The sequence below is a fragment of the Denticeps clupeoides genome, chromosome 16 (assembly GCF_900700375.1).
Source record: "Denticeps clupeoides chromosome 16, fDenClu1.1, whole genome shotgun sequence".
Taxonomy (NCBI): domain Eukaryota; kingdom Metazoa; phylum Chordata; class Actinopteri; order Clupeiformes; family Denticipitidae; genus Denticeps; species Denticeps clupeoides.
This window is the reverse complement of record NC_041722.1, coordinates 7,229,665-7,250,084: the sequence shown is the minus strand read 5'-3', so window position 1 is coordinate 7,250,084 and position 20,420 is coordinate 7,229,665. Positions and strand designations below refer to the sequence as shown.

Here is a 20,420-nt window from a genome sequence, read left to right as displayed (position 1 = left end):
TACCCACCGGCCTACTGCTAGAAAATGTAATTAGAAATGTATATTTTCACTGAGCAATTTCATCTCCTCCTAAAGCACAAAACACACATGCTAACACATTGCCACATACATAGAGTTACACAGAATGATAGAACACAAACCATATGATGTAGAGTCAGTAGTACTGGAGTTGTACTGGACTGAATTGGAAATGGCAATTTCTTACCAAGGATCATGAATGTTGCAGCAGATCAGTACATCATTTTGAGAATGGCTGTCAGACAAAAACACAGTGGCTGTTTGGGTTTATGTGTGCGGCGTTGTTGCTTGATGGTCTGTCCACTACTGCAAACATAAATATGTGTGTTGACTTCACTGTACTTCTATGTGACACAACGAAATGTGTGTTCATCTCTGTGTTCCTGGTGCACGTGAATGCCATCACATGACACAAGTGGGGTTTGAACCTGTGACTTTGTGTTTTTTTTGTGAGCAGTGGGCAGTGAGCAGAGGGCAGCCATGACAGGCGCCCGGGGAGCAGTGTGTGGGGACTGTGCTTTGCTCAGTGGCACCTTGGCGGATCGGGATTCAAACCGGCAACCTTCTGATTAGGGGTGCCGCTTCCTTAACCGCTAGGCCACCACTGCCCATATGTGGATGCCTGTGAAAATGACGCCATGAAATGTGGGTCATTGTATCTGACGGATTATGTCTGGCCTGGAGCATACTCTTAGTCCTCATCGTAATGCACTGTTCTGTTTTTCATTTGGTGTGGCAGTATTTTGGGCCAATATAGGCTAAACTCATGCCAGAAGAACAGATTAGCCCCACTTTACTTGACCTAAAAAAAGTTGCTAAAACACTGCTGGATGTTAAGGCCGTGGGGGGACAGGCAGTGTGGTCTGCATCTGTGTTGTGTGTGTGTGCGCGAATGACGCACATCCTCCAAAACCACCCTGTCCCAGCCAATCAGATTTGAAACTAATGGGCTAATCGTGATCATCAGACGTGTAATGCTGTCACTTGGCAGATGAAAGCACTCTTTTGGACTTGATTTGGTGTTATCCCCTGGAAGCCCTTCCTCTAGCAGCGCTGTATGTGGTGAATTTACCCCTTTACTGTGTCTGTGGGGTATCATGTAGCATTTTAAAGAAACACAAGTTAGTAATTAAAATAACTAGAATATTTTTCTAAAATGTTTAAAATAGATAATCTCCTCTATCCAGTGCAGAATCCCTGTCCTAGCAAAAGCAGCAGCCTTGCTAGTGCCCTTAAAATATGAATGACACATCCACATAACACATTTCATCCACATTTTCCCATACGAGTAGTTCAGGAACTATATACAGTACCCTGTATAACTAAATATGTGACAAATAAACTGAACTTGATGTGCTTTTAGGGTTATTGATAATTGGAACATGAGCTTGGTGTAGGTATATAAATAATATAACTATGAAAAAGAAAATCTACCTTTGCTTGTCTGTATTAATATGATGCAGTGAGACAGAGGTGGTCCTTTTTAAACCATGAAAAAAAAAACATAAAACCACATTAGACCTTCCTTGGCAGGTTGTGGACAGCATTGGCAGCATTTCAAGAATTGAGTAATAATGCTGCTGCACGTTCTTCTGAACAAACTGTGCTTTTTGTTCTTTCTATAGCAAACATAAATATATACACACATGGACAAAATTGTTGGTACCCTTCAGTCAATGAAAGAAAAACTCAAAATTGGTCACAAAAATAACTTGAATCTGACAAAAGTAATAATAAAAAAAAACTCTATGAAATTTAACTAATAAAAGTCAGACATTTTCAACCATGCTTCAACAGAATTATTTAAAAAAATAACTGTTCTGTTTACGCAATGTAACGTAGGGAATACACAGGCAAAAAGCATATACAGTACCTTCGGAAAGTATTCACAGTCACTTTTTCCACATTTTGTTATGTTGCAGCCTTATTCCAGATGGATTTGTGGCAGAATGTCAAAAAGAGAGGCCCAAAATATATCAAAAAGTGCTCTTTATTTTTTATAAATATGCCAATATGTACAGGTAAAAAAAAAACAGAAGTGTGCTACAAAAATAAATCAAACAAAAAAAAAAAAAAAATCACAGAAACCAAAGACATTAAACACTAATTAGGTCAGTCTCTCACCCACAGTCACCCACAGCCATGTACCCCATACACCCAATCCGCCTGGACGTGACACCCAAACAGTAATAAGCAGCCACGATATAATCCTGCCAGCAGAAGGCCATATGCTTACTCTGAGTGTCACTCAGTGACAGGATTAAATGACAGCGTGAAAAAAGTTTACTTGATAATTTATATATATATAAAAAAAAAAAAATCATGTACGTGTACATAAGTATTCTCAGGCCAGGCCCATCAAAATTTCTCCATGAATTCTGATTTGTATTTTTTTTTGTTATTTTAGTTTATTATTATTTTTTTCCCTTTGTCTATTTATTGATAATCCACCTTTTTCATATCCTCATTACAGACTCTGAATTCTGTTGCATTTGTCATCTTATTAGGATGGCATTACGCTCAGCCCTGCCTTTTTTGCGCAATATGAACAAACACATCCAAAAATTTGCTAGAACAATGTAGTCGTCTACATGTTCCCATCCTCAGTGATGCGCTTGCTTTAATGCTTATGTTAGGGCCCTATTACAGACAGTTTGCTTAATCATATGTGTAATCATCTTAAATGATCAGTACTGCAATACTTTGATTCAATCAGTGTGCTTTGTTGGAAAAATCTGTTATCGTTTCTATCAGAAGCCAAACCCAGCGGAAAAGATGAAGGAGGAGAGCGTGTTCTACCAGAAATTTTCACTCTGCCCCATGGTAACACCTCCACTCAAGGTTGATCCCCATTTGCTGTCAGATGGGGACAACGAGATCTACCCCCTGAGTCCAGGTAAGAACACCTTGCTGAGCTTGACTTTATGGAGTCTAAGACACAGCCATTTAGGCTCAGAAAAAAAGACCCTCCCATGTCCATTCCATGTGCTGATCCATGTGCAGATCACCTGAAGAACCGAAATATGAGGTAAGAGGAGAACTTAAATTCATGCAAGAAATGAAAGATTGCACACGGCATCACTTTATTGGTGCAGATCAGAAGTTTAAATAAAAATTGTATTATTCAATTCAATTGTCTAATATTATGTAAAATGATATAATAAGGGGCTGCATGGTGGCAGAGTGGCACAACTGTCAGCAATGTGGCCTGACACCTTCAAGATTCCGGCTCAGGTGGCCATGGTGTCATACAATGTTGATGTCGTTATTGTGACTATTAGGACCATTATTGAGTGTTAGGAGCAGACTAGCAGTGACACGGCAAATAGGGTCTATCACTGGTCTCACGATTCGATTACGATTACCAAGTGATTATCAATGCCTCGATATTGATGATTCACAATGCATGCCATAAATTTGATTTGCTACAATGACCAGAATAATGAATGGTCTGTGTTCAGTCCGCACTCCCCTGATGCCACAAACGGCAGAAAAACACCTGGTTCAGACGTCCGTGGTGTCAGATGAGCGCGGACTGAACACAGACCGTTTTTCTGCTCATTAAAAAATCTAAAGCTGCTCTCAGATTGTACGCGCTGCACTCGTCGCGGGCTCAGGGCAAAAAGTATGCATTGTTTTCTAAACTCCTGGTAAGATGATAGTGTTGTGTTGATCTCTGGACACTCAGAGAAAGATCAGCTTTTCCTCCATTCCCGCTTTGTGTGTGTGTTTCGAAGTGGGAGAAAGAAAACTCAGCCGCTTGGATTCTATTGGTTGCGTGAAAATGTGTCACAGTTCAAATTTCAACAAATGACTGTCGGGTGCTGCGTGAAACTCCCACCCGAAGCAGCGCTGTACTCAGATCAGGCAGCCAGAGTCACTACTGTCACTACTGGCACAACTTTTTAACAAGGATTTTTATGCCACCACCAGAAAATCACCAAGCAACGTCATTATGAAGTAATGGATTATGCTCTGCACTGCATCGATGCAATATCGTCATCTGCATTGCGATGCATCCGTTAGATTCATTTCAACTATTGCTAAATAATGACTTTTCAGAGTGCTCCGTTTCCATGTTCTGTGCTGGATGTTCATTGTGCCTGTTATGTAGCTTGTTTATTAAAAACTCTGTGGAGTCCGACTCAGTCCCTTCTTCCCTGCCCCGATGGAATCCTGACATTTACATGTACGGCATTTATCAGATGCCCTCATCCAGAGCCATTTACAATTGTAAATACAGGGACAGTCGCCCTGGAGAAACTCAGGGTTAAATGTCTTGCTCAGGGCAACAATGGTAGTAAGTGCTGTTCGAACCTTTGACTTTGTGGTCTTCAGGTTCATGGACGAGTGTCTTAGCTACTACTTGTGAAAATGACTTTTTTTTTCTCCAAATGTGCTGTATGGAATTTACCTTCTGGGGTTGCACATCAGCTTTTTGTAGGACCCCTTCAAACAATTTCAAGCCTGTGAGTGTTGCTGTGAGATTCAGGTACCCTGTGGTAACGTCCCCTCCAGCGACTGCCAGGATGTTCCGGATTTTGCCGTTTCATCACTCACTGAGCCCACAAAGGGTTTCATGTCTTAACATGACAGGCCTGGTGTCTGGTGAAAACAAGGGCTCTTGTTCATCTTGGTCTTTGCTCTATTGAGACAGAATTTCTAACTAAGACAGCTGGAATGTCACAGCAGAAAGATGTCCCCTGTTTTTCTTCCCCTCTTGCCTTGAGGCAGCCTTGTCACTTGTCATTCTTCATACTAAATCAGTCTGACAGAGAGGAAAGATGGCAGCTTTGCAGTTGAAATGGGTCTGAAATGTTGGGCAAATGTAGTTGGTGCAGGCAAAATGTGTATCAGTCCCACATTGTTTCTAAGGTCTGTGTGATTTGTTGCAGGAAGTGACATGGACAATGTCAGTCCTGCACAGTCCCCCTCTAATAAGGTAACAAACTTATTTACTATGAAGTTAATCTCCTGCTTTTATCCTTCTTAAAATCACAAGCTTCACAATTCTGCATTTTTCAGTGAAATATGCATATTATGTGTCATTCATTTGTTACCACAGTCAGAGGAGAGCTCCAGCCCCATGGAAAAACATGACCGAAAGGAGACTCTGAAGGTAAGATGGTCATTTAAAGGAACAATTAGGTCATTTAAAGGAACAGTTAGGTCAACATTTATTTGCTCTGCTGCAGGTTCAAAAGAAGAATTATCGTCAGGAGAAAAAAAGAGCCGCTAAAGAGCTGTTTCGAGCTCTTAAAGACCCCAGTGTTGTCATCATGTCAGACTGGCTGAAGGTGCAGTAGTGTCTATTTTAGCATCATTTCACATAGCACATTATACTTATTTCCCAGGAGTATTGTTCCCTAGTGCTATTTTAACACTTTGTGCTTTTTTTTTTTTCCTCTTCAGATCCGTGGGACCCTGAAATCTTGGACAAAATTGTGGTGTGTTCTCAAACCTGGGGTTCTACTTATATACAAGAGCCCCAAGGTGGATCACTGGGTTGGGACCATACTCCTTAGTACCTGTAAACTCATTGAGCGGCCGTCCAAGAAGGACGGCTTCTGCTTCAAGCTCTACCACCCATTGGACCAATCCATCTGGGCAGTGAAGGTGAGGCACAGAGCAGAAATTCCTCTAATCATATTTTGTCTTAAACGTAGAACTTCAATGTCATATGGGTCATGGTTTTTGATTCTTTTCTGAAACTGCGATTTTTTTACATTGATATCAAGAGAAACTTAAAAATGTCCCTACTATTTATATACTTGCACAAACTGGCTTGTGTTTGGCTTGTTCACTACTATAAGGTAAGGCGTCTTTAGGACTGCTTTTGGGGCAGGCATCCTCGACTGCACGGAAAACCCATCATGCGTGTCAGGACCCTGCAGAACATAAAGCCAACACTGGCCAGGGACAAGGGGGGTTCTGGCAGACTCACGGTACAGGGAGTTTAATTCACAAGACGTGACATGACACCAAATACAGCGACCCGACGAAGAACAGACACAGGGAGTCTGTTCTTCGTTTAAGAACATTTTAAAATCAGCAATCATTGGAACACAAGACAAACATGAAATTCCGGTCCGGATTCCAGACCCAGAGTATCTCCTTCCAGGCAGGATCCTGACAATTTGCTTTTAACAATTAATTGTATGTAAATCATGTATTTGCCATACAATAACAGACAAGCCCACATTGCATAGTTCTTCAGTTTGCGCCAGTTTTGACAATAGTGTCCAATATGTTAACTGTCATGATGGCAAGGCAGGGCAATTAAAAAATTGGACACAGGGGAAACAAAAGTGGGATTTACTAACAAAAGACAAGGCCTGACATGCAGGGAACATAAAAAGCAAGTGCAGGGAAAAAGAAATGCTTTGGAGCCAATGGTCAGTTTGGGATTTGAGACGGCAAATTGCTGACTGCAAGGCAGTATGTGTTTTAAAAACGCTTTCCACACTCGCGAGGTGAATTGGGGACCATGGTTAGACAGAACGTCCTCCGGGATGCCGTGGACCCTGAAGTCGTTTTGGAACAGGGCCTGAAAGGAGGGAATGAAAAGGAATGAGCCGAGACCCCGATCCACAACCGCCAGAACCACCGTGGCGCAGATCCTTGACTAAGTCCACTGCAATATGTGACCACGGTCTCTCCGTGATCGGGAGGGGAAATAATTTACTGGCTGATAAATCATGTGGACTCTTAGTGGGAGCCCAGACCACCAGTACTTCCTGAACCAGCACCTCCCCCGTTCTGCGAATTCTGGATGCCCGATAGCTGGTATCACACTCTCTCAAAAGCGCTCCGGCACGTACACTTGACCTGGAGCACCTACAATTTCTTGGGGGTTGCCATGGTATTGCGATAACACCGCCCCCCAACCCACCTCTGAGCCATCGACCTCCATGGTATAAAATTTAGTTTTTCGTAATTCCAAGTAATTTAACATGTCCCTGCATCACCCTGTGCTCACCCTGTACTGGCCTGAACCTGTACTGAAAGCTGTCTTCCATTCATCTTCCACTCACCAGGTTGTGTGCACTCTGGAGGTCGAGCTTCGCTCTCTGGAGACACTCGATGGTGATGGGAATCAGAGGACGTGGGTGTGAATACATCACTAGCCGCGTTGATGCATGCTACCACGGAGGGGTTTTATTGGCAGGAGGTCAATCACGCAATCCCAGGGTCTGTGGAAGCCACCTTGTCAACAGAGAATTGTGTGTGACTCCTGAGCATGTGGATCGAAGTGGCGTACACCAGGATGTACATGTAGGGGACCATGACAGAATGGTGTGTGTGCTCCAGTCTATGTGTCGCTTGTGTGTGCGTAACCATGGTAAAAATGGAAGGCAGGGACCTGAACAGAAAGGGGGCTGTCTCCTAGCGTCTGCCTATCCAGAGCTTGAACCGGGGACTGCCGAGGACGGGTGGGGGTACGACGCGTAGAAACTCTGTGAGACTGTGCGATGACATGACAGTGGGACTTTCTTTTCTGTCCATTATTTTTCTTTGTTTTTCTTGTCCAGAATTATGAACAATATGTGGTTAACAAAAAGACATTATTTAATATTTATCATTTAACATTTTCTTACCCACCCTTCACATTGGGGATGGATTTGCAGTTTTCAAATACCCATTTTCCCTCCTCTGGTTCCCGTTCCGGTTCCCAGTTTTTCGCTTTTACGCAGAAAAAAAATGTTGGGCCGCTGCCCTAAAACCCAGTGCCAAACCACACCCCTAAACGTTATCCTGCCAGTGACCTTCTTTACTTTGTAGGGGCCCAAAGGTGAGAATGTGGGGTCCATTACACAGCCCTTACCCAGCAGCCACCTGATATTCAGGGCGGTGTCTGAGTTAGACGGTGAGTCGGTTTATTTAAGCTTATTCCTGGTTGTGTGTGTATGTAAACAAAAAATCTTTTGCACTTTAATTTTGTTTTAAAAAAAAATGGATCAGAGTATTTCACACCAGTCATACCTTAATACTTTCTAGTGTAGCTTACTGTTTGAGTAATACATCAGGAGCTCAAAAACGACTAGATACATCTGTCAATACTGTGTGCTGGTTCTTTTTGGATGGATGCACTGGAGATGGACTTTGTGTGTTCTAGAGTTGTGTGTGTGTGTGTGTGTGTGTGTGTGTGTGTGTAGGTCGTTGTTGGATGGATGCACTCGAGTTGGCTCTGAGCTGCTCCAGTCTGTATAAACTGACCTCTAAGGCTGGGAGAGATGGAGAGCAGAGCAGCTCATCAGCGTCGTCCAACCTACACCCATCACCACTGACTGAACATGAACTGGCACAGTGAGTGTGTGTAGATTTTTTGTCATTGTGTGTTACCTTTTGCTTATGTGTGAGTATAGGGGGAGCCAGCCAGTCAGGAAAGCGTCAGGCTGTCATGTGACTTTTAGGTAGAAGAAAACAGTAATCTTACCCAATCAGCAGAGCCCTTGCCCTCCCTCAGCAGAGCAGCTGTCATCAGCTCAGCCTGTGTCGTCGTTGCCTGTCCTTGCACAGCAGTGGCTGTGCGTTAGAGCAGAAGGGAGATGGTTGCACTGCCACATATAGAAATATCTCGTTTCCGAGGAGCTGTCTGTGGTGGTGAGGTAGGTTACTTAGAGATGCCAGCAATGCAGAGAGCACAAACACATGGGGGTAGGATGCTGTGTGTGCTTGTGTTTTAATCATGATTCTCGGTGTTGTGTGACAGAGGGATTCTGCAAAGACACAAAGATGTGTTCTTTTGCACACATTTTTTATAGTATTTGTCTGTGTATTTGGACTCATGTTTCTGTAATGAATTAATACAACTACTAAACCATGGACAGACATGTTATTCATTTTGTTGATATTTCATTGTTTAGTAAGGGGTTTATACAGAATGCATACCCGAGGAGTTTGTCCAGAAATAGACAGTTACTGATTCTCGTAATTGATTATGGCTCAATCTCTTGTACTGTATTATACAAATGCTGCATTCAGTTCTTTGGCATTTCATCATATCAAAAATCATTATGTTTATAAAAGCTATAATGAAATAAAATCCAGTTTTATATGTACTGTAACAGCTAATGTTTCCATTATGTTTTGTTTTTTTTCTCATGCTTCACAAATAGACTCAAAGCAATACTGGTGATGGAGACTGACCGCTATTCTGACAAATCAGAGGTGGAAGTTCATGAGGAGTCAGACAATGTGGCCAATGAGAACGGACACAGGCTAAGTGAGGAGAGCGACATGGACCAATCAGATGACCTCTCCCCTGCCCTCAAGGCGACCTCCTACGTGGAGCAGAGTCAGGAGGAGATTGTTGAGGTAGTTGGTCTGATTTTCTCATTTTGTTCTTATTATTTATTCCCCCCTTTTCTTTACAAAAAAATCAGGATTTTTCATTCTAAGAAGACTGTATCCGTTTTACGCCTTTCAGTCCTGTCAGCTGTTGCTCTCTAGTATCACCTTTTGGATCTAGCTGGGTCGCTAATCGCTATTATTGTCAACATAACATTTAATCCTATTGCTGATTTACATACTTTTTAAAAAATCTTGTTGGTACTATTAAAGACACCACAACTTTTGGGAGAAATTTTGCTTCCCGTCACTTAATATAACAAATACAACTTGTGTTTGCGATAACAGGCATTTTTGTTTGCGCATGTGTAAGTGCAATGATGCATTTGTTGAAGAAAATTTCCTGTCTTTCCATTTAAAGTTGTGGCCAAAAGATTGAAGAATGACACAAGTTTGCTGCTTTTGATTTTATTATTGCAATTTGCATATACTCCAGAGTGTAATAAAGGGTGATCAGATGATTTGCAAAGTCCGTCTTTGCCATGAAAATGAACTTAATCCCCAAAAAAACATTTCCTCTGCATTTCAGCCCTGCCACATTTCAGTGATTCTCTCGTTAACACAAGTGAGAGTTTTGACCAGCACAAGGCTGGCGATCATTCTGTCATGCTGATTCAGTTAGAATTTAGAATATCAGACTGGACGCTTTAAAAGGAGGGTGATACTTGAAATCCTTGTTCTTCCTCTGTTCACCATGTTTACCTGCAAGGAATCACGTGCAGTCATCATCGCGTTGCATAAAAAGGGCTTCACAGGCAAGAATCTTGCTGCTACTAAGATTGCTCCTAAATCAACCATTTATCAGAACATCAAAAACTTCCATGAAGAGAAGTTCAAGTGTTGTGAAGAAGGCTTAATTATGCAAGAAAGTCCTGCTCTATCCTGCTCCAGGAGTATCCTCTGCCAGAAACTCAGTCTGACCTTAAGTAGTCTCAAGTGTTTCTTAATGACCTAATAATGAAAGTGGTCGCTTGTACGCAGCAGTGATTAAGCAGGAGCAGAATTGGGCCCAGTGGTGGAATGGCAGCAATGACAGAAATCGAGAACCTTCAGCACCACAACAAATAAAATAATACGGGTTGGTGTATGTATTTGAGTCTCAGGCTCACAAACAGAAGTAACCTTTAGAGAATTTTAGCATTAGCTGGAATTAGGTTGGTTGCATTCTTTGCACTTACAAACCCATTATTGAGTCACAGGGAATTTTTAACTACACAAAATCTATAAATGTAACAAAGATGTGTCGGGGCATTTCACTATTGTTACTGGACATTTACTATAATCTCTGATATCTCTAGCCAATCATTTTACTAACAGATGTCTGAGTATTTCCTCTACAGCATTTATTTTTTAGCATTATGATGCAAGCAAAAATTGAATTGTTTTCTATTTGGCCAATCACAACCAGAAATCTTTCTGTGGGCATGTGGGCAAGTTTTAGATTAAATTTTTAAAAATATCAGAATGATTAGAAACAATCACACTCTCTAAAATTCCCTTGAAAGCAGATCATAAATGTTTTTTGGTTTTCTTGGTCACAAATCGTTACACTGGGAGAGTAACGTTTGGATGCTTCCAAGCCAAGTTGACTTAACTTACAACGTTTGATTGCTTTGGTGTTCCAGGCAGGAGAGGCAGCGCAAACTGAAGCGGTTTCAGAAGAAAACAAAGGTCTCATGTGGACCCTCCTGAAGCAGCTCCGCCCAGGGATGGACCTGTCCAAAGTGGTGCTGCCCACGTTCATCCTGGAGCCACGCTCCTTCCTGGACAAACTGTCCGACAACTACTACCATGCCAACCTCCTGTCAGAGTAAGGCACCAAGGATCACTACACAGAAGCATGGTCATGGATGAAAAAGATGATAACGTGTCGTGGTGTTTTAAATCAGTCTGGGAAATCTTTCCTCTTGACGGTAATAGTCTGTAACAGTCTGATTTGGATTTGTACACTGATCAGCCATAATGACTGGTTCAGTGAATGGCATTGTCTTGTTGAAACGATCTCCACCATCAGACATGGCCTCCAAAGATAACGATAATTATCATGAAATAACTTTTCTTTAAATGGAATATGCAACATAGAGATAATAATTCATTCATTCATGTTTTGACAGACAACACGAAAACCAGTAATCGTTAGGGAGTGGCAGCAGGCATCATGTAATAATGTACAGCCAATACAGTGCCACCATAATACTCTCTGAATCCCAAATGCAGCAGGGAAAGTAAGAATTGAATATATTTCTTAAGCTGCTATTGACATGAAATGAAACAAAAATATTGAACACCAAAAATCACAGGCAAAATTTTACAGAACACAGATAACATATGTTTAAATTGAGAAATTGTACAATTATTGCACAAAATTAGGTAATTAATTGCTTGCTTCAGATCTCAAAATAGTTGGGACAGGGGCATGTTTACAATAATGTAGCATCTTTTCTTCAGAAAAGGTTGAAGATATCTGGGCATCCAGGTTATTCCCATTCTTGTCTGATGTAGGTTTCAAGCAGCTGAAGAGTTGGTGGTTTTTCTGTTTAATAATGCACCACATGTTCTTTGTAGCTGCAGTATGTGGTTTTGTCATTGTCACAATCATGCTCAGTGATGCACTTGATGGCCCAAAGACCATGGGCATCCAATAAAGGTCTTCAGCCTTGTCCCATTTATTAAAATGATTCTTTTTTTTTAGTGACCTGTAGCATGCATCAATTGTAAAATTAGCTCCTTTACTGGATAACGGTGAATAACTTTCCATTTGTTATGTTATATATGTGTGTTCCTGGACACTGGTATTTTTAATTATTACCTCTTTGATCTATTTGAAACTGACCCTTTAGTTGCCCCTTTAATATATGCTCTCCTTTAACACATGACAAATTTGACTGGTGAGAAGTAAGATATTATTTGGTTCAACAGACCTATTTTATTTACATGAAAATCTACTGAACATTTGTCATAACCTTATTACAGAAAATGAATATTATTTTAACCAAAATCAACCAAATAATATCCTTACATCTTCAGCTTGATAGAAATAGTGATCTGATTTATAATGATGTGACTGATATCAACCCAAGTTATGGGCATGTCCTACATTTATTGAGTTATTGTACAGAGATAAGCGTAGTTATGTTCCTCTGAGTGATTCTTTCCTCCTCTGTTCAGGGCTGTTAAAGAAAAGGATGCATACAGCCGGTTAAAGAAGATCCTGCGGTGGTATATGTCTGGCTTTTATAAGAAACCCAAGGTGAGTGATGTTCAATCTTTCCGATTTTAAAACATCTTGATCCATGTTTCAGTATAACCATGTATTATTTGGGGGAATTTTTTGCCCATTTGGGTTAAAACCCTACTGTATTATGCTTCCCCCAACGGCTGCGCACTGTTAAGGATAAACTAGGATAAACTATTGCCTTGTGTTTGAATATTACCCAAACTGTACACCTCAAAGTGGCCTTTAACAACCAAAATCAAATCAGTGAACATTTATTTCCTTGAGATCTGAAAAAAGGGCTAATAAATAATGGTTGTCCATCCATTCATCCAAGTCTAAAATTTAAATAGAAAAAAGAATGGAGCGAAGTTGAAGAACTGTAGGAAAATTAAGAAAAGTTCATTGTCATGACACAGAAGAAACAGTAGGCACAAGTACACAACATTGTGAAGGGTTTTAATGAAAAACAATGACCAACACTCAACAGAAATTACATTATATATGCACAGTATGAATTTAATGGGAATAGTACGTAACACAGTAGACAAGGGTGTGGCAAAACATGAGTTTAAATAAAAGCAAAATCAAGATAATCAGGGACTTTCTGTTTCTGTATGAAGACTGAAGGACAAAAATCTGAGATGAAACCTGATCGTCGGAATGACTGTTACCGAAAATCAAAAGCCAAACGCATCCTGTGTGTTTTGTGCACAGGGGCTGAAGAAGCCATATAACCCCGTCCTCGGGGAGACTTTCCGCTGCTGCTGGCACCACCCAGAGACCAACAGCTGCACCTTCTACATTGCAGAGCAGGTGAAGCTCCTGCTCCATAAGATCCATGAATGTCCTGGAGTAGTTCGTCAATAATAAAACAGTTTCTCTCCCTTTTCAGGTGTCCCATCACCCTCCAATATCCGCCTTCTACGTCTGTAACAAGAAGGATGGTTTCTGTATAAATGGCAGTATTCTTGCCAAGTCCAAATTTTATGGTAACGTATCATGTTCTCATATCAGGCTCTGCAGAGCCTCTGTTCTTGAGGTCACATTTCTCCATCCTCTGGCTTCTGTCCACACAGGTAACTCTTTATCTGCAATACTAGATGGAAAGGCTAAACTAGTCTTCCTCACTCGTGATGAAGAGTATGTCATCACTATGCCCTATGCTAACTGTAAAGGTACATTTTTAGCTTTCTATCAGAGAAATGTCTCCTTTGTTGTGCGAAAATTTGCAGCAACAGTATCTTAACCTAGTTTTAATTAACAGGTATTTTATATGGCACAATGACCCTGGAACTTGGGGGGAAAATTGCAATCAGTTGTGTAAAAACCAAGTGCGTAGCAGAACTGGAATTTAAGTTGAAGGTAGTACGGCATTTACACTTTTCTTCATGATATGAAATGTTTGAAATGGCTGCTGGGTGATGGCTCTCTCTTTGGTTTCATTATGTCAGCCTTTTCTTGGTACTATGGGCCAAGTTAACCAAATATCAGGGAAAATTTGCCATGGTGAGGAGGTTTTGGCAACTGTTGATGGACACTGGGTAAGCCTTTATTATTAAATTATAAATTATAATTTCTTTCAATGTGCAAGATTTTGTTAAAACATTCTGTGAAACTAAGTGCAAGATTATTGCCTTTGTAAAACCACCCCCCTGTCTACGGTGTGAGGGTAAGGGTGGCATGTTGGACTTATGTTGCAGGACCGGGAGGTGTACCTGACGGAATGCATTTCAGGACAGAGGGAGGTGCTGTGGAACCCCAGTCCAGAAATGCGCAAGCAGCGGTTGAAGAGACGGGTGGTGCAGCTAGAGCAGCAGGGTCAGTTTGAGTCTGAGAGGTGAGATGCTCCACCACACCATTCAAGATGAGGGACCAGAAAGACCAATCAAAACAAAGCTATGAGAGGTCACATATAAGATTTTACTGTTAATTTGGTGCTCTAAAAGCGATGGTGCTGATTACAGGTTGTGGAGACATGTGACCAGTGCTATACTGAGACAGGACCAAAACAGAGCCACACAGGAGAAGTTCTTGCTGGAGGAGGCGCAGAGGAAGGAGGCACGGGAGAGAGGGGGCCGTCTGTGGTGTCCTCGCCTCTTCACTCTGGACTCCATCACCAACGAGTGGGTCTATAAATACACAGAGTGAGTCTAAGGTTTCTGTTTTTAAAACTCTTAAGCACAATGGAGCTGCTACTGCCAAAAATTGTTTTTAAAAATATATTTTAAATTTGTTACAAGAGAGTGTCAAGATGGCAGGACAGGGAATAGGACACATTATCACAACTCCCTAAAACGGGATTTACTTACAACAATGCACATAAGACACAGGACACAGTAAAAACATGATGACCTAACGAAGACTAGACACAACGAGGATACATTTATACACTTATTGGGTGACCACAATCAGGAAATCAGTGCTACATTAGACACACAAAACTCCAGTCCGGAACATAAACCAGGAAACCCCAAAAAGTAAGGTTCATGACAGAGAGTCACATAAAAATACAGGGAGTGCAGAATTATTAGGCAAATGTCCACATCATCCTCTTCATGCATGTTACTCCAAGCTGTATAGGCTCGAAAGCCTACTACCAATTAAGCATATTAGGTGATGTGCATCTCTGTAATGAGAAAGGGTGTGGTCTAATGACATCAACACCCTATATCAGGTGTGCATAATTATTAGGCAACTTCCTTTCCTTTGGCAAAATGGGTCAAAAGAAGGACTTGACGGGCTCAGAAAAGTCAAAAATAGTGAGATATCTTGCAGAGGGATGCAGCACTCTTAAAATTGCAAAGCTTCTGAAGCGTGATCATCAAACAATCAAGCGTTTCATTCAAAATAGTCAACAGGGTCATGTGGAAAAACCAAGGTGCAAAATAACTGCCCATGAACTGAGAAAGGTCAAGCGTGCAGCTGCCAAGATGCCACTTGCCACCAGTTTGGCCATATTTCAGAGCTGCAACATCACTGGAGTGCCCAAAAGCACAAGGTGTGCAATACTCAGCGACATGGCCAAGGTAAGAAAGGCTGAAAGACGACCACCACTGAAAAAGACACACAAGCTGAAACGTCAAGACTGGGCCAAGAAATATCTCAAGACTGATTTTTCTAAGGTTTTATGGACTGATGAAATGAGAGTGAGTATTGATGGGCCAGATGGATGGGCCCGTGGCTGGATTGGTAAAGGGCAGAGAGCTCCAGTCCGACTCAGACGCCAGCAAGGTGGAGGTGGAGTACTGGTTTGGGCTGGTATCATCAAAGATGACCTTGTGGGGCCTTTTCGGGTTGAGGATGGAGTCAAGCTCAACTCCCAGACCTACTGCCAGTTTCTGGAAGACACCTTCTTCAAGCAGTGGTACAGGAAGAAGTCTGCATCCTTCAAGAAAAACATGGTTTTCATGCAGGACAATGCTCCATCACACGCGTCCAAGTACTCCACAGCATGGCTGGCAAGAAAGGGTATAAAAGAAGAAAAACTAATGACATGGCCTCCTTGTTCACCTGATCTGAACCCCATTGATAACCTGTGGTCCATCATCAAATGTGAGATTTACAAGGAGGGAAAACAGTACACCTCTCTGAACATTGTCTGGGAGGCTGTGGTTGCTGCTGCACGCAATGTTGATGGTGAACAGATCAAAACACTGACAGAATCCATGGATGGCAGGCTTTTGAGTGTCCTTGCAAAGAAAGGTGGCTATATTGGTCGCTGATTTGTTTTTGTTTTGTTTTTGAATGTCAGAAATGTATATTTGTGAATGTGGAGATGTTATATTGGTTTCACTGGTAAAAATAAATAATTGAAATGGGTATATATTTGTTTTTTATATTTGTTGCCTCCAGTACTGCTCGTCTGGTCCCTCCATCTCTGAAGGTAAAAGGAAAACATTCATCTAGACTCTTCTCTGTCTTGGCCCCTCGGTGGTGGAATGAACTTCCCCTCGAGGTCAGAACAGCTCAGTCACTGAGCACCTTCAAACGACAGCTCAAGACCTTCCTCTTTAAAGAATATTTAGATTAAATTGTAATTTTCTTGTGTACAGAATCTACAACAGAGTGAATAAAATAGATGTTTTCATAGTTGGGGTCCTAGTGAACCGAAATTGATCTCTTCATCGATGGTAACTTAAGCACGTTGTAAGTCGCTCTGGATAAGGGCGTCTGCCAAATGCCGTAAATGTAAATGTAAATGTTTTTTGTTAAGTTGCCTAATAATTATGCAAAGTAATAGTCACCTGCACACACAGATATCCCCCTAAAATAGCTACAAATAAAAACAAACTAAAAACTACTTCCAAAAACATTCAGCTTGGATATTAATGAGTTTTTGGGGTTCATTGAGAACATGGTTGTTGTTCAATAATAAAATTATTCCTCAAAAATACAACTTGCCTAATAATTCTGCACTCCCTGTATGTTTTGGTCCAAGTCCAAGAAATGTTTGTAGCAGCAAATTTCTGTGGTCATGTGTCAGTGAAGATTTTACAGAGGAATTATTTGTGATTTGGAATAAATAATGGTTAGAGGTGAAGCCTGTATGTGCCATGGGCATTATTCTGCTACCAGTAACGTAAAGTTTGTTCTCTTTCAGTTGCAAGCCATGGGATCCCAACACTAGCCTGTCACAGTTTGAGAAGGACGGGGTAATCCAGACACAGCAGAGAGAGCAGCCACAGAGGCGGCTCAACGGTCTGTCCTACAGCCAGAGCTGGGCCTTACAGCAGCGTGTGAGTCTAGACTCCACCCCACTCGGTCACTTACTTCACTGTAGCAGCAGTTTACACCCACTCAGTTATACATTGTAAAATAGTTATTACTTTCACATTGACTACTCACAAGCTTCTGCACTGGGATAACATGGACCCTACTTTTTTTTTCTTCCATTTAATTTCATTACATTTACATTTTATCAGATGCCCTTATCCAGAGTGACTTACAATCAGTTTTTATAGGGACAGTCACCCTGGAGTTCAAGATTCAAGATTCAAATAACTTTATTTATCCCAGAAGGAAATTGCTCTTGGTTATACAGTTGCTCAGATTAATCAGATTAATTAATTAATTAATCTACCGGGAAGGAAGAAAAGTTAAAAATGTAAAATACAACGAGAAATAACAATAAATAGACGTAAAATAAAATAGAATAGAATAGTAATTAGCTCTGGCACATAATTTAGTTACCTATTGCACTAAAACTTAGTGTAAGTGAAAAGAAGAAGTATTACACAAGTGTATTATTATCAGATATTGCACTTAGAACATTGAGTTGTGTGAACAAAAGTGTAAAATATTAGTAGTTATTAACCTGGAACTACTGACAGTCCCTGACCTGTAGTAAAAATGCTATAGAGAAGAGTTATGTAATTTTATGGCTGTAGGGAGAAAAGATCTCCTGTGGCGTTCCGTAGAACACCAGGTCATAATTAGTCGCTGGCTGAAGTTGTGAAGTGTCTTGCTTAGGGACATAATGGGGTTACAAGGTTCATAGGCGAGTGTGTTACTAGGCTACTACCACCCACCATTTCCTCCCAATCCTCTCCATCTTACTCTTCCACACCCATCACTAATCACTCCTGCCATTCTTCTCCACCCATTCCACCCTGGCTGATCTTCTTCACACCTCTTTCACATCACCCATTTCTCTGGACTGTTGAACCCAAGTATACCTGCTCCTTCATCAGCTCTACTCCCCGAAACCTGACCATCCCACGGTCCTCCCTCTCATGCACACACATGTATTCTGACATCCAATTCTTCTCCTCTCTAGAGCATATCTCCACCTCTTCACGGCCTCTTCCACCTCCACCCTACTTTCACTACAGAGCACAATGCATGTCCTCTCATTACAGGCCAAAGAACCGGGCAAGCATCAGAAGTCAAGCAGACAACCCTCCAGCTGCAGCCAAAACACAGAGAGCAGTAGCACCTCAGACCCTCTGCATGAGTCCTCAGAAAATGAAGGCAAGGAGACATCTTACAGCACATCTTACTCTTTGTAAATCAGTGTTGCCATTCTTCCTGATCTTGTGTTCATTTCACATGCAGGCATGATGCCACAGTGTCCCCGCTGTAACCAGGAAGCCCTGAATATGACCGAGATCGAGGCATCCATCACGTCCATTCACAAGATGCAGCAAGATATTCAGAGGTAATGTCACCCTAAATGTTTTGTTTATGTATAGTGGCTCCCAATTAGGTCCTCCTCCCATGTACATGAAGATGCGGGATGTTGCATTAGCCCAGGGGTGTCCAACTTTTTTCAATAAGGTCCACAAATAGAAAAATACATGAATGGCTGGGCCAACCACTTGTTTTTTCTGTAGTGTCGCGGGGGGATAGGGGGGTTAATAACAAATGTTATGTTTGGGCCATATCTCATTGAATTTAATTAGCTGCAAGCCAATTAAAAATGGATCACGGGGTGCCGTTGGCCTGCGGGCCATAGTTTGGATGCCCCTTCATTAGTGTGTACATTATTTTAAGAAAAACTTCTCTTTTCTGACAGACAGAAATCCTACCGCCACTGTTTATTTATTTGATTGTATATTTTTTCGTTCATTGTACCAGTTAAATATTTTTATTTAATGTTGTGCTGCGGCAGGAACCTGTCCATCCTGAATGAACAGCTGCTACTCTGCACTCACACGGAGGAGGGGCTTGGGCTTGGCAGCCGCAACTGGCTGATGCTGAGCATCCTCCTCCTCCTTCAACTCCTGATCAACTACGTCTCCACCTGAGGAGGAGCGCCAAGCCAAGAGCAATAACACCACAAACTCAACCAAGACCAGTCACACACTCTGGCACAAAGCACTTTGGAGACGTATGAAGAACAGACTGATGAAGCAAATATGCATAAATACAAAAGTTGGTTTTCATGCATTTACAGTATGAGAAATACAATATTTTAATAGTGTGGTAGGAATATTTGGTGTTCTTTCACAGCTAATTGTGGATGTGCACTTTTATAGGCCTTGCAATAATATCTTTTTCTTTTTTTTCGACACCATCTCTTTACCATTTTCTCTTCCACCATCAAGTTTGGGCCTTAATGCTAAAGCCAAAAAACAAAAGAAAAAAAAGAAATTATATTGATAAAAGAATACAATACAACAGTGATTGTTTAATTGTTTTCTTTCTTTTCTTCTGTTTTCATATCACACAGTATTTATTGTTCTTGTATGTTTAAAAATGTATGTTTACAAGTGAATTCTGGCCAACATGTGTCACTCATTGGATTCCAGAAGCATTTTAATGTAGGCTGTTCTAAAATGCCTTTTTGTTATGCTACATCAAGACACTTTTATAAGCATGCCTAAAGATTGTAGCTGCCTTATGAACATTGACAAACGGTGTTCTAAGACAGACCATGTGAGAATGGTCTCACTTAATTTAGTAATGATCACATCTACATGAACTAATGCTTATTAATGGTTAAATATTTAATACTTGAACGTTATTATCAGACAGCTTGCAATGACTTTGTGAATGAGTATCTCTTTCATAACTTTAAAAGAAAGTAAATGGTTGAATGTGGAACACTAAGAATTCATTAAAATGTTTGCATTTTAACAGAGTTTAGGATTGTATGACAGGTATGGGTGAATTTTAATATACTCACCCTCACAGTTACTGTTTTTACTTTAGGGAAGGTATTACCAAAAGATGTAACATTTTGATGTACTTGCATTGCATTTATACTTTCATGCACAGATGCATGCTGGGACTCAGGTAGAAATGTCAACAATGAATTGAATGAATAAATCTTTCACATGTGGCATGTAACATGTATTTATATACAAATACAATATTAGAGCTGCTGCACACA

The 20,420-nt window shown here is 41.1% G+C and overlaps 1 protein-coding gene across 4 annotated transcripts in view; it reads left to right on the top strand.

The window, feature by feature from the left end:
* The window catches only part of LOC114765990 (oxysterol-binding protein-related protein 5-like), a 28,951-nt gene extending 8,531 nt beyond the window's left edge, over positions 1-20,420 (top strand). For all 4 annotated transcript variants that reach the window (XM_028956570.1, XM_028956571.1, XM_028956569.1 and 1 more), the window contains 21 exons: positions 2,773-2,914; positions 4,914-4,960; positions 5,084-5,137; positions 5,214-5,315; positions 5,431-5,634; positions 7,801-7,885; positions 8,175-8,325; positions 9,138-9,336; positions 10,995-11,179; positions 12,538-12,619; positions 13,301-13,399; positions 13,479-13,575; positions 13,663-13,761; positions 13,851-13,948; positions 14,038-14,127; positions 14,287-14,423; positions 14,551-14,730; positions 17,187-17,322; positions 18,445-18,556; positions 18,641-18,743; positions 19,197-20,420. In XM_028956570.1, the coding sequence (XP_028812403.1) occupies positions 2,773-2,914; positions 4,914-4,960; positions 5,084-5,137; positions 5,214-5,315; positions 5,431-5,634; positions 7,801-7,885; positions 8,175-8,325; positions 9,138-9,336; positions 10,995-11,179; positions 12,538-12,619; positions 13,301-13,399; positions 13,479-13,575; positions 13,663-13,761; positions 13,851-13,948; positions 14,038-14,127; positions 14,287-14,423; positions 14,551-14,730; positions 17,187-17,322; positions 18,445-18,556; positions 18,641-18,743; positions 19,197-19,332 (2,538 nt within the window). In that variant the 3' untranslated portion in view covers positions 19,333-20,420. The remainder of the gene's footprint in view (positions 1-2,772; positions 2,915-4,913; positions 4,961-5,083; positions 5,138-5,213; positions 5,316-5,430; positions 5,635-7,800; positions 7,886-8,174; positions 8,326-9,137; positions 9,337-10,994; positions 11,180-12,537; positions 12,620-13,300; positions 13,400-13,478; positions 13,576-13,662; positions 13,762-13,850; positions 13,949-14,037; positions 14,128-14,286; positions 14,424-14,550; positions 14,731-17,186; positions 17,323-18,444; positions 18,557-18,640; positions 18,744-19,196) is intronic.